General features: G+C 40.0%; 1 protein-coding gene across 1 annotated transcript in view; it reads left to right on the forward strand.

Moving 5' to 3' along the window:
* The window catches only part of LOC134652292 (GTP-binding protein RAD), a 203,337-nt gene that overhangs the window by 160,284 nt on the left and 22,149 nt on the right, over window positions 1-20,904 (forward strand). Inside the window, exons 2-3 of the mRNA XM_063507465.1 lie at window positions 3,579-3,785; window positions 3,973-4,149. Coding sequence (XP_063363535.1) covers window positions 3,579-3,785; window positions 3,973-4,149 — 384 coding nt within the window. The remainder of the gene's footprint in view (window positions 1-3,578; window positions 3,786-3,972; window positions 4,150-20,904) is intronic.

Genomic DNA, 20,904 nt, shown 5'->3' on the forward strand with positions numbered 1-20,904 from the left:
GGGTAAAAACGGGACCCTATTATAAGACTCCGCTGTCCGTCCGTTCGTCCGTCCGTCTGTCACCAGGCTGTATCTCACGAACCGTGATGGCTAGACAGTTGAAATTTTCACAGATGATGTACTTCTGTTGCCGCTATGACAACAAATACTAAAAACAGAATAAAATAAAGATTTAAGTGGGGCTCCCATACAACAAACGTGATTTTTGACCGAAGTTAAGCAACGTCGGGCGGGGTCAGTACTTGGATGGGTGACTGTGTTTTTGCTTGTGTTGCTCTATTTTTTGTTGATGGTGCGGAACCCTCCGTGCGCGAGTCCGACTCGCACTTGGCCGGTTTTTTTCAAGGACATGGCAGTGACATCAACTAGCTGTTTCCCGTTCCTGCAACACTGCAACACCAATGCTGTCGCAGTCGCAATTTAACCGTGTACACTAAAAAACTAACTGTTAGCCGCGCTCATTAAGTTATTAAAAAAATAAGTAAATTTAAAAAAGAACCTAAAACCGATTTTGTTGTTACAAACCAACCTGTTAGCTGGTGTAGCATCAACATAGTTCGCAAGTCCTAATGTTTATGTACGAGTAAGTACCTAGTAACAAAATATTTTGTTACCTATCATTTCATTGTGTCCCACCGGGATAGTTCACACTAGTGGGAGTCAGATGACACTTCCTTGCCTGTTTTGTACCATGTAAGTAAAATAATGTAAGTAGTACCTTTATTAACTCAATTAAATTTTACATCTTTAAAAAAATGGTGCGTTTTATTAATTGTAATAAATCGCTAGTCGCTTATAACTTGTAAGCAACTAGTCCGCATCCGACAGTTCAATGTTCCCGCTTTGATTCCAGTAGAAATGGCGCCGACAATGCCTGTCTATTCGATTCAATTTATACTTCGCCTTTGGTGTGTTCATGATTCTTACGTTGTAAGGTACTTAGGTCGTATAAAATCTACAATATCTTGGAGATCGAGCTTTGCTCTGAAAACATATAAAAACTCAAAAATGCGCGTTTTCCCAGAGATAAAACCTAGCTAGATCGATTTATCGCCCCCAAAAACCCCCATATAGCAAATTTCATCAAAATCGTTAGAGCCGTTTCCGAGATCCCCGAAATTTATATAATAAATATACATATAAATAAAGAAATAAACAAGAATTGCTCGTTTAAAGGTATTAGATAGATAGATATATTAGATTAGATACACATACAAATAACTGCATTCCCGTTGCCAGGAAGGTTTTGGGATTATAGCTGAGCAACTTTTACTACCTATTCGACCAACCCCGAAATCGCGAAAAAAGAATTGGATGTTTCATACATTTTGGCTGGTCTATTTTCTTTTATGAATGCTGAATATACAAAAATGGAAACTTTTTCATATAACATAACCATCTTACACTACTTATTGCTGTATTCTTGTAAAAGTATTCGTCATACTGTGCAAGTTTTAAACAAAACTAAAAATAGTAAATACCCTACTGCTTTTAGCTAAATGTGTGGTGGCGCAGTAAAAGGGTAATTGCCTGGGTTTTTTAGAGACGTCACGTGCCTGAGGGACAACATTTTAAAAGGTCACGTCGGGTGTACAAGCCTTTAGAATGAAATGCCAACTGTCAGTTCGCAAACACGGACTTCGGAATTGGCAAAGTGTCAAACTGTCAAAGTTTAAGAAGTGGAGGCATTGACGTATATATATTTCAGGACTGGCCTTACGGGTAATAAGAATGGTGCATGAAGGCTTCAGACCCATATTTTTTATCCCCAAATTCATCTCTTAAGGTGCAATATATTTAATTTAGTACGAGAGTCCTAAGTGAGAAAAGTGGGGAGAGAATTACTCAATAGGGTATTATACTGTATTTAATAGTTATTTGTACAACAAGAGATCAAAGTTTGATATTTCTTCGAGTGCTTATTTTGAGTCCCGTGCAAGCGAAAGATTCTATAATATAGAATGTAATTTAGTAGATAGGCGTAGTAAGGGACTCAAAAGCGCACGAGATGTAAATAACTTTGATCTCGTGTAGTACACAACATTTTTCACCTCAGCAGTGAGAACATATTAGAGAACCTGAAAAATGTATTCCTTCTTCATCACTTACCTCTATTCACTCATGTTTTCTTAAAATATACCAACAATTAAATTTTCACCTCAGCAGCTCGAACAAGGGTACTTTGCTACTTAAAAACAGTGAGCAAAATCGCATTTTGCTCATTTTGTCTCACTCAGTGAGCAAAATGCGATTTTGCTCACTGTTTTTAAGTAGCAAAGTACCCTTGTTCGAGCTGCTGGGGTGAAAAATAAATTCTTTCACACCATGCATGAAATAAAGCACCAGATAATTTTTAGAAAAACACAGATAGGAGTTGTTATTATTAAACACGTGTTTTATTTAAAAATCGCATAGTGATATAAAAAGTAGGTAAGTTGACCGTGACGTCACGATGTAATGTTTCATATAAATTACATATTAGCAAATCGTTTTGGCAGTTCTAAAAAAGTAACTGATTTGACTCGTAGGAAAATACCCTATGGATTTCTACGCAGGCAGCTACATTTGAATAATTATGAAATAGGTAGTTCAGTATAATGAATGTATGCTAATTAAAACAAGAGGGTTTTACAGTTACAAAGAAAATGCTTACTAATATTGCAATGCAAAATTATCCGCTGGCTTTGTCTTTGTGCATTTGAAAATGAAACAACGCAGCGGTGCGGTGTGTTTTCTTGTATAAAGATAATTTATGTTTATGACACCTGACGCTTTACTTCTGTACTCTGTAGGTACTGTGTTCTTTTTTATGTATAGAACATAAAATAAAGGTACATGTTTTATTTCATTATTAGACTTCAACTTCAACATTTATTCAGCAAATAGGCCACAAGGGCACTTTTACACGTCAACATTGAATTTACATATAAGCAAAAAAAATACATCAACAATTATAAAATACAACTGCAACTACCAAATCAAACTAACGTATTACAAGAGTTAGACAGGCTTATACGCGCTGTTATGCATACTCAGGTTACTAAAACCCTTGAACGGACCAGATTATAAGAAATCCTCAATTCAAACCTAGATATTGCCACCTTGTAGTCCTATAAATTCTACTAAAGGACAACAATAAGATGATATAAGGTGATCCCTTTTTCCTTATAAAGGATGTTCCATCCTAGACTGCATCGGCATTTACCATCAGTGGTGAGATTGTGGTCAAATGCTTATATTTTTAATAAATAATAATAAAATCTTATTGTGCCCTATAAACAGTAAACAAACAAATGTTTTTCACATCATCTTTTCGGGAAATGGCTTTTTCTAGATAGCCCTGCTAGATAGGATCAAAGTAGCAATTTTCTTGGATCGTTGTGGCACTTTTCTGTTGTATTGGACATGTTTTTGCGTACTATTTATTTAGCTTGTATGACGTGGAAATCAGTATGTGTCACATGATAGCAAAATAATTTCCACCTTGGGCGCTAACACTTGAATCCCTTACTGCACTCAAAAAAATAACTACCTCGAAAATCTAAACCTAAATTTAACATTAACCTCCCTTGTTCCAGGAATCGTCAACCGCGGCGACTCATTCCGCCGCCGCCGCTCCCGCTCCGGCTCGCTAGCACCGTCGCCTGCGCAGCCCGAACCCAGCGAACGACGTGTGGTCGCCCTACACAGGGTCGCCATGGTTGGCGCGCCTGGCGTGGGGAAGACTGCCTTAATCAGCCAGTTTCAGACTAGCGAGTGTATTAACGCATATGACGGACAGAGAGGTGAGTTACATGCTGTTTCATGTGTTGCTCCACTACATATAACACTGTTGAGGAACCCAGCGAACGACGTGTGGTCGCCCTACACAGGGTCGCCATGGTTGGCGCGCCTGGCGTGGGGAAGACTGCCTTAATTGGCCAGTTTCAGACTAGCGAGTGTATTAACGCATATGACGGACAGAGAGGTGAGTTACATGCTGTTTCATGTGTTGCTCCACTACATATAACACTGTTGAGGAACCCAGAGAACGACGTGTGGTCGCCCTACACAGGGTCGCCATGGTTGGTGCGCCTGGCGTGGGGAAAACTGCGCTAATCAGCCAGTTTCAGACTAGCGAGTGTATTAACGCGTATGACGGACAGAGAGGTGAGTTACATGCTGTTTTATGTGTTGCTCCACTATAATACTATCGAGGGACCTATGGAATGTTTCACCCTACATGGGGTCGCCATGGTTAGTGCATCTGGCGTGGGGAAAACTGCCTTAATCAGCCAGTTTCAAACTAGCGAGTGTATTAACGCATATGACGGACAGAGAGGTGAGTTACATGCTATTTCATGTGTTGTTCCACTAAATATAACACTGTTGAGGAACCTAGCACACGTGTTTACCCTACAAAAGGTTATCATGGTTACGACAAATATCAGGAAAACTGCGCTAATTAGTCAGTTGAGTACTTATATAAATGTCGTTTTATGTACATATACAGCTGATATTCCTAATTCACGAAACACCTAAAGTTTATATCTAATGAACGAAATAACTAAAGTCAATATACACCACAAAATCCCTAAAAACACAGTAATGTAAATTGTACTATATGCCCAAGTTAACATATTAACAGTAACTATACGTTACTGCCTGCGACATAAATATGCGACGCACGTAATTGTATAAATAGCATGTAAGCAATAATAGCCTATAAATATATGTGTTAAGTTTAGATTTAGGCTCTCTATACTTGGATACCGAGAATACAACACAACTTCGGTAATGTTTGGTTTTACTTAAACTCCATTTCGACCCTCCGACTACCAAGTCATCTCATGGCGATCCTGCCAGGTGTTATTTCAAGACCAGACAAAGGTCAAATACCCGTACGGATATTGAATACGACTGATAAGCCAGTTACTTTAGATTTATCAAAGTTAAAAGTAAACAGATTATGTAATTTTGATATTTGCAATTTTGACTCAAGGAGAATTAGCGTCAATAGAGTAAAAACCTTATTAGATCTTTTAAATTTACACACTTATTTAAACACAGAGGAACAGTTAAGTATAGAACAAATTTGCGCAAAATACGCAGATGTTTTCCATCTGCCAGGCGACAAGCTTACTACAACAAACTTGCTGGAGCACAAAATTAACTTAAAAGAAAATGCCAGCCCAGTATACGTAAAACCTTACAGGATACCACATGCCTTACGCAAAGAACTCCAAACTCAGATCCAAGATATGCTAGACAACGACATAATTGAAGAGACTACTTCCGAGTGGTCCAGTCCAGTTTTGCTTGTTCCCAAAAAGAGTGATAAGTTAGGAGAAAAGAAATGGAGATTGGTTGTCGACTATAGGCAACTAAATAATAAAATACAGGATGATAAATTCCCATTGCCCAACATAACAGAAATATTAGATTCCCTAGCAGGTAGCATATATTTTTCAAAGCTCGATCTTTCCCAAGGTTATTACCAACTAGCTTTAGACAAGGAATCCCGGAAATACACCGCGTTTACGACCGATAAAATGTATTCAATGAAGAGATGTCCCATGGGGCTCCGAACAAGCGGTAGTGTTTTCTCAAGGCTTATGACCATAGCCATGTCCGGATTAAATTACAAACAATGTTTTATATACTTAGACGATTGTATTGTCATAGGAAAATCCATGACGTCACATAACCATAACCTTACTCAAGTTTTAGAACGTTTGAGGAGCGCGAATCTTAAACTAAATCCATTAAAATGCGAATTTTTACGTAAAGAGATAATGTATTTAGGACACAAAATAACTTCAAAAGGAGTAGAGCCCGACCCAGCGAAAGTAGATGCATTAACCAAATACCCAAGACCAACGAATACAGACGAGGTCAAAAGATTCGTAGCATTTGCCAATTACTATAGACGGTTTATTCCAAATTTCGCGAACATAGCTTATCCCTTAAATCAACTTTCCAAGAAAAACGCAGTTTTTAATTGGTCTACAGAGTGTGAAGCAGCATTTTTAAAATTAAAAAATATTCTTACTAGTCCACAAGTCTTAGATTATCCAGATTTTTCGGAAAATAACACATTTACGTTACATACAGATGCATCAAAAATAGGATTAGGGGCAGTATTATCGAATGCTAGCGGGAAGGTAGTCGCGTACGCAAGTCGAAATCTTAAGCCAGCCGAAACGCGATACCCAATCATAGATTTGGAATTACTTGCCATAGTTTGGTCGACAAGACATTTTAGACCCTATCTCTTCGGGAAAAAGTTTAAAATTGTCACCGACCATAAACCATTGATCTATCTTTTTGGAATGACTGATCCTTCGAGTAGATTAACCAAATTTAGGTTGTATTTAGAAGAATTTAATTTTGATATTGAGTACATTCCGGGGCGAAACAATGCAGCTGCAGACGCATTGAGTCGTTTACCGATGAATAGTGAAGATTTAAAAAATATTAGAACAAACGTTGTATCAGTCATGACCAGAGCCCAATCACGGAAACAGCGCGCACAACAAACTTGCGATCAAGGTGACTTAGCGACAGATGTACCCGCAAACGATAGGCTTGATCAACCTAGAGTTGTGGAAATCATCAAAGCACCAAAAAATTGTATTGAACTCATATTAAGTTCCAATTATAAGTTAAGTAAGACATGTCAAAATAAAATAATGAGTAGTAAAGGAAATTTTGAGTACGTACCAAGCAAATCATGCATATATCTAACATCCCGATCGTTATCTACCGTAGGCGTGTTAGCGAGGGAATTAGAAGAATTTTGCAAGAAGCAATGCATAAATGAAGTTATAATAATAAAAGATAAATAGCTAAAAATGAATTTTTAGCTAGCTACAAATGTGATATTCCTAGGATCCTTGTAACAAAAGGTGTTACGAAAGTATACGATAAAGAGGAAATAAGAGTTATTTTGAACGATTTCCATCTATTACCCACGAGTGGCCACGCGGGGGTGAATAGAATGTTAAACAATATAAGACGTCATTACTTCTGGCCAAGAATGAGCCACGATGTATACGAATACGTAAAGAAATGTGCACATTGTCAACACAACAAACACACTAATAAATACACTAAGGAACCAATGATGATAACTACAACACCAAGCTCATCCTTCGAAAGAGTTTCTTTAGATATTCTAGGACCTTTAGAAGTAGATAATTATAACTATAAGTACGTATTAACAATTCAGTGTGAACTGACTAAGTTCGTCGAAGCATACCCTTTAGAGAGGAAAGACACCGAGTCTGTAAGCAAAGCATTTGTAAATAATTTTATTTTAAGATATGGCGTACCAAGCGACATCATAACGGATCAAGGTACCGAATTTATGTCCAGTGTATTTAGCGATATTTGTAGATTATTAGGTATCAATAAACTACACTCGACTGCTTACCACCACGAAACTATAGGAGCACTCGAGAACACGCACAAGAACCTAGGAGCTTACCTTAGGATACAATGTAGTAATAACCGCACAGACTGGAGTACCTGGTTAAGCTATTGGTGTTTTTCGTATAATACCACCGTACATACCGAGACGCAATATACGCCATTCGAATTAGTTTTCGGCAAACACTGTCGTTTACCGAATAATTTAATTTCTTCTGTCGACCCTCTTTATAATTATGATAGTTATACTAAAGAATTTAAGTATAGGTTACAAAGAGCTCAGTCAGAAGCTAGAAATAATTTAATGTCTAGTAAAGTAAATAGAAAATTAATGTATGATAAGAAAATGAATTCTGTGCAATATAAACCAGGAGACTTAATACTTTTAAAAAATCAAGTAGGCGATAAATTAGACTCCATTTATAACGGACCTTACAAGGTCATAGAAGATATGTCACCGAATGTTAAGATATTAAAAAATAATCAGGTTTATATAACTCATAAAAATAACACTAAAATGTATTTTGAAACTAAGTAATAACTAGATTATTATTATATTCAATTAAAATTAGAAAAAAATGTAAATGCAACTGCGTGTGTCACATTTTTTTTCTCCTTTGTGGGGGTGAAGGGTAACTTTCCAGGGAGGTGTACTATATGCCCAAGTTAACATATTAACAGTAACTATACGTTACTGCCTGCGACATAAATATGCGACGCACGTAATTGTATAAATAGCATGTAAGCAATAATAGCCTATAAATATATGTGTTAAGTTTAGATTTAGGCTCTCTATACTTGGATACCGAGAATACAACACAACTTCGGTAATGTTTGGTTTTACTTAAACTCCATTTCGACCCTCCGACTACCAAGTCATCTCAAAATAAAAACTAATCCTCGTTTTCACAAGAACTCACAAAAAATTTCTTAAGCGTTTATTAATATTTAATATTTACGCATCAATATTACATCGATAAATAATGCGCAACGGTAATCCATCCATAAAGCTTAATTTATTCCTTTCATTTCGGGGATAAAGAAGCCAATTCTAATTTAACAAGTGACCATCAATAGTATTTTATACAATCGTGATATAATGGAGAGCTTTTCAGTCGAGTACCGTGTTTAGGCAACGAAGCTTGCTGAGTTGCCTTAGTGAGGTACGAGATTGAAAAGCTTGATTATATCACTATTGTGCGTATTAAAAAGTGCGTATAAAGACTCTGACAACAATTTCTTCTAATAAATATATAAAATGGTTATTAATAATAATTTATAAAATAGTAAATACAGTCATAATGCAAACATGTCAAAAAATTAAAATTATTAGTACCTAGTAAATTATATTATGTTATTATTATTTCTTCTTATTTATAGGTTTTATGTAAATCATAGTGGCAGTAAATAATATTTTTATATACCCCGGTCAACGCCAAACCATATGGCCCTCCTGATGGTAAGCGGTTACCGTAACCTTGGACGCCTGAACCAGGGGTTGCCTCAACTAACTCAAGGTCGTATCAAAATAATATTAAAACCATATCAAATTCTAATCGAATCTAACAGAATCGGCCTGTTTTATTTCGCTTTGTCATCAATGGATCCTTTTTATACTTTTTTCAGTCAATTTAAAAGACACTCGAAAATCACGAACTCGTCTCTAAAACACAGTTTAAAATGTGTAAAAATAAATGCACAAGAAACAAGCAACAACGGTTGCACTCCGGGAGTGCCGATAGACGTGAAAACTCACCTCACTATGTTACAGACACCCGGTAACACGATACATACGTTTAGTATTCTATTTATTTATTATATATTATTATCATTCTTAAATAAGATCACACTTTTTCATTGACATGTTTATTTACATACTGCCATGGCAACGTCAAATTATTTGAACATAGGTAAAGAGTCTTGAAAAGGAGTCCGCAACATAAATATCAAATAACATTGAGTTTTTCTTTATTGATTTAAATGCCATCTAAATTATGAGTGGCCATCTTACGGGGCTTACGGTCACGTGATCGCCTTACGCCCCTTACGGTCACGTGATCGCCTTACGCTGTCTCGAGTTTATCATTTTTTCCCCACCTTATAAAGTGCCCAGCGCCGCTAAAGAAGTTTTCACTTCCAAAAAATATCTTTTAAAAATGCGTAATTTTATTTTTGAGGGAATGCGTCGTATTTTTGTTAAACCTTAGGTACAATACAATACATGATTTCCGCGGTCCCGAGCACGCACATTTGTCTCGCTTACGCTTACGTTCAGTGAGAGGGAGAGAAGAACACGAACCTACGCGGCCTTAACGAGTAACACTTTTTATTACACCTACAATTCAAATGAAACCTCATCAAACATGTCAGGCATGTTCCGTTGAGGGCAACTCATTTGTTTTATTTTACCCTTCTATCCTTTTCACACTTATTAGCTATCCTCTATACGTCTCGCTTTCACGGCGTGACGTTTCACGTTTGTAATTCATTATCATTATTATCATTAATTTGCAAGGATATACGTGTACAAATAATTTCCGTAAGCTTATATTGTGGAATTTTGACTTTATTGAATGCAGTTAGGGATTAAATTTGAATGTATGTAGGTAAGACATGTTTGGCGTGTCAATTTAATATCATGTGATATGCCTGAAGCGATTAGGAGAGGTATAATATTTATTCATGACATACACGCCTTTAAGAGCCAACAGGAGTGGTAATTTCTCCATACAAACGTACTCGACTGTTTCCTCCGTGGGTTTTGAAGCTAGAGCAATGATTTTTTCAACACAGATTAATATTGTCAATATCTGAGTCGGACCGTTTTGCTTTTTTGATATTTTTGTTTTTTAAGGCGCTAGAGCCCTTCTAAAATGGCCAAAATGGCCTAATTGACTATTCCGCAATGAGAGGCGTGGTATTCAAAACTGATATCAATTAGCCAAAAAAGCAAAACGGTCCGACATAGATAATTTCATAATCATTTAGATTTTCAAATTTGGTTACGATTGGTTAAGTTTTGGAGGAGGAAACAGTCGAGTGCGAAACCTCGATTTTTGAGATTTTTACGCAGGATTTTTCGGCTTGTCCTTATCTCATTAGTTTTAGGAGCCGCTTCCGTTAGCGAGACGGGTATATTTACCTAAAATATTTAAATCTCAGCTCCTGTTTCATCTTAATTTCGGTCGATAAAAAAGTTTATTAGAATCGGACCATGCTAAGTTTTTATTTTTCAAAAAACCAAACCAAATTGGCTGTTCCGTTCTTAACGTTTAGTTTTTAATTAATTAATCAAATTTCCGCGCGCTTCTACCGTTTATCGATGCAAAGCCAAAACGCACTTCACAACGATACAATATTGACATTTTAGCCAATAGGATCGTCCGAAACTGCTCGGACGACACGCTAAGGACAACGCCTCAGCAGCGCCTCTGTTGGCGAAAACGAGAACTAGCGAGACGCCGCGGCATGCGTATCGACCGCTATCGATTTAAATCGCTTTATATGTTTTAAGCCTCCAAAACTAAGTGTTTTAGTGATATATCGTGCGTGACAAAAGGCCTAAGACTATTTAACGTACCGCCGGCCGGTGTGTGAAAGAAGAAAAGGTGCTGAACATAAAAGAAGAACCAGTCGCATCGAGAGGATTCCGCCATTGCTGCAGCATAAGGTCAGTCCAGTGCGTGATATCCTTTGGTTATTTTATCGTGTTGTACCGTTTATTACCGGCGAGTATAGATATTTATGCTCGATCCTGAATGTTGTGAATTGGCATTGCATCTCATACCAAAACCGCGCCATTTTGCAACATATGTTGGTGCCGAAACCAGGGAACGACCTTTTGACCTCTATTCACACGGCCTACCAAGTACCAATTTCACTTCGTAACCTTTCTAACATTGTCGTTAATACTCGTTTAATATCCTTACCTACCGTGTAAACGAATTGCAACGTCAATCTATCGCGTAATTACGAAGTTAAAATCATAGTCTTTGGTTCATGTTGTCTCGCTTACTCCAGCGTCTACCGAATTTAAAACTGCTTAATCATTTCACTAAAACTATCGAAATATACCGAATCATTTATAACCGAATTGTTAAGTACCTAATCCTATAATTTTGTAACGAAAACTACAACTTAGGTACAATATTTCCTACCTACGGGTATTCTGAGAATTAACTTCCCAGTGTAACGAGACCTCCGTCTTACGGAGTTTTGTACGTAGTTCAATCACGCCTTTCGTTGGCCTTCTGCCTTTGTTCAAAGAACCACATAACTTGACCCCTCGTCCGAGGCGTAGCATACGGCGACTCGGGTCTTGAGCGTGTTTTGTACACAGGTGTTCGGAATTCTTATAACTCGACTAATTTTCTTATTTCTTACCGCTCGACTTACCGTATTGGAAATTGTAATTATATTTTGGAAATCCAACTTATCGTATTAATAACTTTAACGGAAGATAGGTATTGTAAACGTTTAATTAGGTATTCACTTTAGTAGTTCCGGATTTCTCAAATTAATTTCGTGTTATAACATTTTTATACTGGACTTTCTTTCATTTTATTTTCTATCGACTTTACCGATTATCGATAACCGTACCGAGTGCCTTTTGAGTTCATTTTCGTATAAATTGACTAAATTGATTAATTTTACTACATTAATTCCGCGAACTCGGGGTGCCGGTTTTAATAGTTGCCGCGTTATACAAACATCGACGCTGTTTTTATTGTGCTATCACTGATAACGTATAGTGTTTTTAAATACGAGCTTGTTGTTTTAGCGTATATTATTGCGTATTTAGTAAACATTGTTTTCTAACCTTAAACAATGTCTTACCTAACAAGGCGTAAATCTAAATCCAGTGTAGGTAAAAAAGGTACCGATACAACTTACACTGTCAACAACTTACCGAGTTTACGACGTAAACGAACTATAGCGTATAACCGTATAGCGAAGGCTTTGGAAATAGGGACCTTAGCCAATACCGATGATTCACAAGTTGAGTTATTTCTTTCATATTGTCAGGAGATAAAAAATATCGCTGATAGTTTTCAAGAGTCTCATCTTATCATTTCGGATTTATTAGGGGATGATGAGGTCGACGACAGTGAGAACGAGATTCAGGAACGATTCGACAAAGCGTATTTTAACGTAGTGGCCTTACAGCGTAAATTTTCACCGTGTTCGTCTCAACAACCGGGTATTTCGAGACAGGACATAACACCGGGTTCGCATAGTAGTAATATGCGACTTCCAAAAATTTCGCTACCGACCTTTTCGGGTACTATTAAGGAATGGCCCGAGTTCATCGCGACTTACAATGCGCTTATTCACGAATCGACCCTTTTGAGTGAAATTGAGAAATTTCATTATTTAGTGTCCGTTTTACGCGGTGACGCTTTATCGTTAATCAGAACGTTTCCTGTTGCAAGTGAACATTATTCAAGTGCATACGAGGCTCTCAAGTCCCGTTACGAGGACAAACGCGACTTAGCTTTTACGTGTTGGCGTGACATTTTAGATGTCAGTTTTAAAACGACTAGCGCTCAAGATTTTCGACACGCGCTAGATACAATCGATGAAAATCTAACTATTTTAAAACAGTTGAAGTTACCGACCGAACATTGGGACTTTGTCCTGTGTTATAATATTCTAGCCAAGTTAGATACAAAGCTGCGACGCGAGTTTGAGGAGAAACACACCAACGTGGAGATGCCTCAGTACAAGCAAATTAGGGCATTTTTACACGCGAAAAGCGAAGCTTTGTTGCGCGATACGCACTTTACCGCCGTTACTTCTAAAAACGCGAATACTTCTAAAGAGGCAACGGGAACTTTACAGAAACCGAAGCGACATAGCGTCACGCATACACTCCTCTCTCCTACCGTGAACCCCCTTCCAAAGGGTGGTGACAAACAAAAGGTGAAACCGAAAGTTTCGGGAACTCCAAAAGTTTCGGGAACTCCAAAAGTTGTCCGAAAATGTTCCTTCTGTGGTGAAGAGCACAACATATCAGTCTGCAAGGACTTTATAGCTAAATCGGTGGATGAACGAATGGCTATTACCACGGAGAGGAAATGGTGCTACAACTGTCTTAACGCGTCTCATTCAGTGCGACAATGCACATCGATATTCTCTTGTCAGAAATGCAAGCGGAAGCACCACACTCTGTTGCACCGGGAACAAGCTGCCAGCAATCCTGAACCTTCTGGTGAAAAATCAAGCTCAGTCGTCTTACTGGCTAAAGAATCGTTGACTCCGTCCAATTCACCTTCGAATACGACCGTGCTACTGGCAACCGCGCTCGTCCAAATTCGTGATGCTTCAGGCGAGTTTCAGACATTCCGGGCGTTATTGGACGCCGGGAGTCAAAACAATCTTCTCACTACACAAGCGGCTCAACGGCTAAAGTTGGAGCCTACACCGACTAGTGAGGGGCCCTGCGGCCTAGGAGGTGCACCCGCAACAGTGACTGGCAAGGTCACATGCGATATAGGTGCCAAGGATACCGTACATTTTCGCCTGGAAATGTTTGTTTCACCGCACATTTGTGATGAACAACCAATCGGAAGACTCAATACGAGTGGATGGGAAGAACTCAAAACATTACCGTTAGCTGATCCTGGTTTTGATATTCCTGGTCCAATTGATGTCTTGCTCGCTGCCGATGTCTTTGCTGAGTCACTTCTCGACCAACGTTTGAAACGCTGCGTCAATAAACCGCGTGCTCTCAACTCTGTCTTCGGATGGCTGATTGTCGGAAGAATCCGACTAGCATCGTCGTCTTTATTAAGTGTACCTACACCTAATAAGGATGACAGCTTAAACAATATCGTTCAACGCTTCTGGGAAATCGATACCGTTCCACATTCTTCCCGATTAACCCCAGATGAACAGCTCTGTGAAAATAGTTTCACAAACGAGCATTACCGTGACGAGACTGGTAGGTACGTCGTCTGTCTCCCCTTCAAAGATAACGCTGAGCCTGTGTTTGAAGGCTCTCGGGAGATAGCGTTACGACGCTTCCATGCTATCGAAAAGCGCCTTTCTCGTGATCCAGACTTGAAACAACAATATGTTGATTTCATGACCGACTACATCGAAAGTGGTCACATGACTTTGGTGCCTGCTAAGCACATGGGTCAAGGCAAGTTTTATGTGCCGCATCACTGCATTTTGCGCCCCGAGAGCGCCACAACGAAGCTTCGCGTTGTTTTTGACGCTTCAGCTAGAGATGCGCATTCCAAATCGCTTAACGACTCGCTATTAACAGGCCCAAAGTTACAATCCAACATTGCGGAGATTCTTCTTCATTACCGGGAGCACGAAGTGGTCTTTATGGCCGACGTGCGCCAAATGTACCGTCAAATTACCGTTGCTCCGCATCACCGGGATTACCAGCGTATTCTCTGGCGAGCTCACCCAGATGAGCCTCTTCAGGAATACGTATTGAACACCGTAACGTACGGGGTCTCCTCGGCTCCGTTTCTTGCTTGCCGAACGATCCAGCAATTGGCCAACGATGAAGGTCATAAGTACCCGAAGGCCAAAACCGTTCTAACTTCCGATATTTACGTCGATGACGTCGTTACCGGAAGTTCTTCGCTGGATGACGCTTGTGACATCAAGTCACAGGTTATCGCACTTTTCAAGCTCGGCGCTTTCGAGCTACGAAAATGGGTAAGCAATCGACCCGAACTTCTTAGGGATTTGCCCTCGGAAATGTGTCTCTCGGACGCCATCGCATTTACCGAAGCCGAAGACACCACCGTTAAGGTCCTTGGCCTTAAATGGGAACCCGCTTCAGACTCGTTCGTTTTTAACGTCCAACCTTCGAATCAACCGTGTACCAAACGAACGATTCTAAGTGAGGTCGCCAGAATCTTCGACCCTTTGGGTTTCTTGTCTCCATTGACAATCCAAGCCAAAGCCTTGATCCAAAAACTTTGGATTCTCGGCTCTTCGTGGGATGAAACTCCTCCTCCGGAAATTGTGTCCCAATGGAGCAATTTCTCTCAGCAACTTCCTCAAGTTAGAGATCTGAAAATCCCTCGCAAATTCACCATCGAAGGTGCTCAATCGTATCAGTTGCACGGATTTTGTGACAGTTCTGAGGTAGCGTATGGCGCCGTCGTATATTTACGTGTCACCGAGTCTGATGGCTCCGTTCGCGTCCACCTCGTTTGCGCAAAGGCGAGAGTTTGTCCTCTCCGGAAACAATCTTTGCCCAGATTAGAATTGTGCGCAGCAGTGCTGCTTGCAGATCTCATCAAGTTCGTCAAGGACACGCTGCGGCTGCCTGTCGAAGAAACTTACCTTTGGTGCGACTCAACCGTTACATTGGCTTGGTTACGCGCTCCGTCCTCTCGTTGGGTGACATTCGTCGCAAATCGTGTTAGCCACGTGCAGGACATCGTTCCTACCGCTTGCTGGAGACACGTTCCCTCTGGAACGAATCCCGCAGATATCTGTTCACGAGGGCAGATGCCTCGGGAACTTCTCACCAATACGCTATGGTGGGCGGGCCCAGAGTGGCTCTCTCACTCACCGTCTGAATGGCCAACAGATCTATCGAAAGATCGCAACACCGATAACGTCGTACTTTCCGAACAGCGTCGTGTAACTCTCGTAACAAGTCAAACCGAACCTATCAAGCAAACGTCAATAATCGATCAGCTGTTAGAGAGATATTCGTCGTTGGACAAAGTCTGTCGCATTCTAGCTTACGTGCGTAGGTTTTGTACCAACGCGCGTAGCACCGCTTCACGATCTGAAAGCTTGCTCATAACGGACATCGAGCGCCATCGCGCGCTACTAGAAATCGTCAAGCATTTCCAAGATCGTCATTTTTCCGATGTCATATCGAAACTTAGGTTGCGAAAACAGCTACCTCGTAGTCTTCGCAAACTAAATCCGTTCCTAGACGACCAAGGCATTCTCAGGGTGGGCGGACGACTTGCGCGCTCCGGCTTAGAATTCGAACATAAGCACCCTGCCTTATTGCCTAGAAAGTGTGTACTTACGACACGCGTAATCGAATCCGTCCATCGGAAAACCTTTCACCCTGGTCTAAATACGACTCATTATTTAGTCCTGCAACAATTCTGGATCCTCGCGGCTAGGCGAGCGATACGACACCAGCTTTCGAAATGCATCCGTTGCTATCGTCTTCATCCGCAGCCTCTGCAACCGTTCATGAGCGACCTTCCTGACTTTCGAGTCAATCAGGCTAAACCGTTCTCTGTAGTCGGCGTTGATTTCGGTGGTCCATTTCGCATCAAACTCGGATCCCATCGCGGTGCGAAAATCGACAAGGCTTACTTATGCCTGTTTGTGTGCCTAAGCACAAAGGCCGTGCACTTGGAGGTAGTGTCAACGCTATCAACCGACGGCTTCATCGCAGCCCTACGTCGTTTCGTTTCCCGCCGTGGCCGTTGTAACGTCATACATTCGGATTGTGGTACTAACTTTGTCGGCGCGAGCTCACAACTAGCGGCATGTATCGAACGAGCCTCGCACGCAGAACGTATCACTTTCAAACGCAACCCCCCGTCCGCTCCACACTTTGGAGGGATATGGGAGATCCAGATTAAGGCCGCCAAGACACATTTATATCGCATCGTTGGCGACCAGGTCTTAACCTTCGAACAATTATCGACATGTTTCACCCAAATTGAATCGATTATGAACTCGAGGCCTTTGTGTCCTTTAAGTTCCGACCCTAACGATCTGAACGTCCTCACACCCGGTCACTTCCTGACATTAGAACCCCTGACCGCAGTGCCAGACTCTGACTACGCGGACGTTAAACTTAATCGACTAAACCGATGGCAGCTCATCCAAGCGTTCCAACAGCAGTTCTGGAAACGCTGGCAAAATGAGTACCTACACGCCTTAACTCTGCGGGCAAAATGGACCAAAGACTCAACACCGTTAACCGTAAATTCAATCGTACTTATCAAAGACGAGAACCGACCTCCTCTTCATTGGCCGTTGGGACGAGTTGTCTCTCTCCATAACGGACCTGACGGAGTAGTTCGGGTGGCTACCGTGCGAACCGCGAAGGATAACTTAGTTAAAAGGCCCCTGGTCAAACTATGTCCCCTTCCATCCGAATAATCGCTCCCATTAACAACGTTCCCTAGTTTTAAGATTAGTTTCGTAAATCGTATTTTTACCAATAGTTAAGTAACGTTTTCTTTTTCTTTCGGGAAAATCCCATTGGTATTTTGGTGGGCGGAATGTTCCGTTCTTAACGTTTAGTTTTTAATTAATTAATCAAATTTCCGCGCGCTTCTACCGTTTATCGATGCAAAGCCAAAACGCACTTCACAACGATACAATATTGACATTTTAGCCAATAGGATCGTCCGAAACTGCTCGGACGACACGCTAAGGACAACGCCTCAGCAGCGCCTCTGTTGGCGAAAACGAGAACTAGCGAGACGCCGCGGCATGCGTATCGACCGCTATCGATTTAAATCGCTTTATATGTTTTAAGCCTCCAAAACTAAGTGTTTTAGTGATATATCGTGCGTGACAAAAGGCCTAAGACTATTTAACGTACCGCCGGCCGGTGTGTGAAAGAAGAAAAGGTGCTGAACATAAAAGAAGAACCAGTCGCATCGAGAGGATTCCGCCATTGCTGCAGCATAAGGTCAGTCCAGTGCGTGATATCCTTTGGTTATTTTATCGTGTTGTACCGTTTATTACCGGCGAGTATAGATATTTATGCTCGATCCTGAATGTTGTGAATTGGCATTGCATCTCATACCAAAACCGCGCCATTTTGCAACATTGGCAGTAAATAAGAACAAAAACAACTATACTCATCCTTTGCTTTTGGGTGCTAGAACTACTGTAAGACAAAGATAGTATGATTCTCTCTGTCTATCTTTGAAATGAGACGTCCTTTGACAAACTATATATGAAATTTAACAAAGAACCGTAGGTACTATGTGTAGGTATGTATAATGTTGTTTTCTAAACTCGTAAACTAAAGACTTTATAAAAGTGTGGACGCTGAAGACAATGTTAACGAGCCATCACTGTGACGCTGGCAGGCAATATGTGACGCTCCCCTCACGATGAGGCCATGAAATGAGCGATTTGCTTACAGAATGTCTAGGAAAGAACCGTAGGTTATGTGTAGGTGTAATGCCTTCTAAATTCATAAACTAAAGACTTTATAAAAGTGTGGACGCTGAAGACAATGTTAACGAGCCATCACTGTGACGCTGGCAGGCAATATGTGACGCTCCCCTCACGATGAGGCCATGAAATGAGCGATTTACTTACAGAATGTCTACGAAAGAACCGTAGGTTATGTGTAGGTATAATGCCTTCTAAACTCATAAACTAAAGACTTTATAAAAGTGTGGATGCTGAAGACAATGTTAACGAGCCATTAATGTGACGCTGGCAGGCAATATGTGACGCTCCCCTCACGATGAGGCCATGAAGTGAGCGATTTACTTACAGAATGTTTACGAAAGAACCGTAGGTTATGTGTATAATGTCTGTATTCTTAACTCATAAACTATAAAGACTTTATAAAAGTGTGGACGCTGAAGACAATGTTAACAAGCCATCACTGTGACGCTGGCAGGCAATATGTGACGCTCCCCTCACGATGAGGCCATGAAATGAGCGATTTTCAGAATGTTCACGCCAAAATATTATCAGGCTTACTTATTCTAATTTGAATTATAGGATATAATTTCGCGGTTAGTTTCACTAGACTTATATAGACCGGGATATGAACCGTGATTACCTTTAGTATTGTTTTCGAGCTCCCGATATTTCGACGCAGTTACATGCTTCTTGTTCACCGGTTACCGCAACCGTATGCTCAGCCGATGCTGGTGCTGGTGAGCATAACGACTACACACTCTTTTTACAAGACAACCATGAAACTAGTAATCTTTAGAATTTACTAGTATCATTCCTAGGAGTAGTTGCTCTAAAAGACAAGAAAATTTATCTAACATGAAAAAAACAACGTATTTTTGGGGACAACTATACCTACTTACAAGATAAAATTAAAATGCTAGTTTTCTCAATCCGCTATAACAGTGGCCACACACGAAACGCTCACGTCGTCTGCAGCGACAGCGGCAAATTTAATCTCCAATTCATCAACTTTTTCCGATTAATCCAGAGCCAGTAATTTTCTTCTTTGATTTATAACGTCTTGGCCAGATATGAGAATTAATGTAGATATATTTTATATATATTATTATTTTTATATTTATTATTTTATTTAAACACAATGTCATAAACCTCTATTATTATGCTCAAAAAGGCAAGTAACGGCCAACATAAAGTTGAAGTACCTATTTTGTTACTTAAAACAAAGAATCATTCATTCATTCAATCAATGCAGTTTGTTTAATATAGCTGATCAAGCAAATAATGTCAATAAAAAAAGACGCGAAATTCAAATTTTCTATGGGACGATATCTTTACCTATGTATCAGCCCGGAAAACCCGCGGGCGACAGCTCATTCCAGTTTAGCTGTGCGTGCGGGCTAAGACACATAAAAACAGACAGCCATACATACAAACAATCATTTTATTGGCTACCTAATATCTTCAATGTACAGAATGTTCACTTCTACAATTTTATAATAAATAGTATAAGACAATTCAGTTCATTCATCAAACTGATTTGACTCATTCTTCAGATGTGACCCATGACTATCATGTTCGTATGTATGCTGCATAGTTATGTGAAAACTCTGTCTGTGTGCGTGTAATTTTTGATGTGTTGAATTTTTTTGTATTGTGCGTTTGTCGCAACAGCAAAATCTGTATCTGTTGAGTTACTTATCTTTTGGTGGTGTGCTGTAGGTGTTTACCTCGCCCCCCGCTTAAAGTGGCGAAAAAATTTGTTCGAAGAGTTTACGTTATCACATCTCCTTAGGCTATATACTCAAAGGTATATACATTACTCGTAGTTTTCTTTTCAAGAAATTGCAACACATACTCGTACAAAGAAATTAGAGCGAATAGAAATTTTACATAAAATACTCACTCCATTTTTGCTGTAAGAATCCCTAACGATCACAATCTACGAGTATCTTTTCCAAGTCCCGCATATGCGACGGTACATACAATACGTGTTCCACTGCAATGCACTAAACAATTTACAAAATGCACTGAAAAATAGCAATATCTCCTACCGACCGACCAGAACTAGACCAAAATTGTGGCGAAACAAGACCTAAACATTCATAACTAGTATAAGGAATCAGAGGTCACCCTTACTGGTCTTTGCTAGGTAGCGATTAGAGTAAGTATGCATCGTGCCTCGATCGAAAAAGGTCGTAACTGCCTTGTATTTCCTCAAGGATAAGCCTATTTATACAAGATGCATTAGAATCACGCGACAGCGTCACGCGACATGCGAATCTAATAAGAATTCTGCTGAGTAAATTAATGTATACTCTATGATATGGCGAATAAGGTACAATTTCTAATGTTATTGGTATA

This window comes from Cydia amplana, chromosome 11, assembly GCF_948474715.1.
Source record: "Cydia amplana chromosome 11, ilCydAmpl1.1, whole genome shotgun sequence".
Taxonomy (NCBI): Eukaryota; Metazoa; Arthropoda; class Insecta; order Lepidoptera; family Tortricidae; genus Cydia; species Cydia amplana.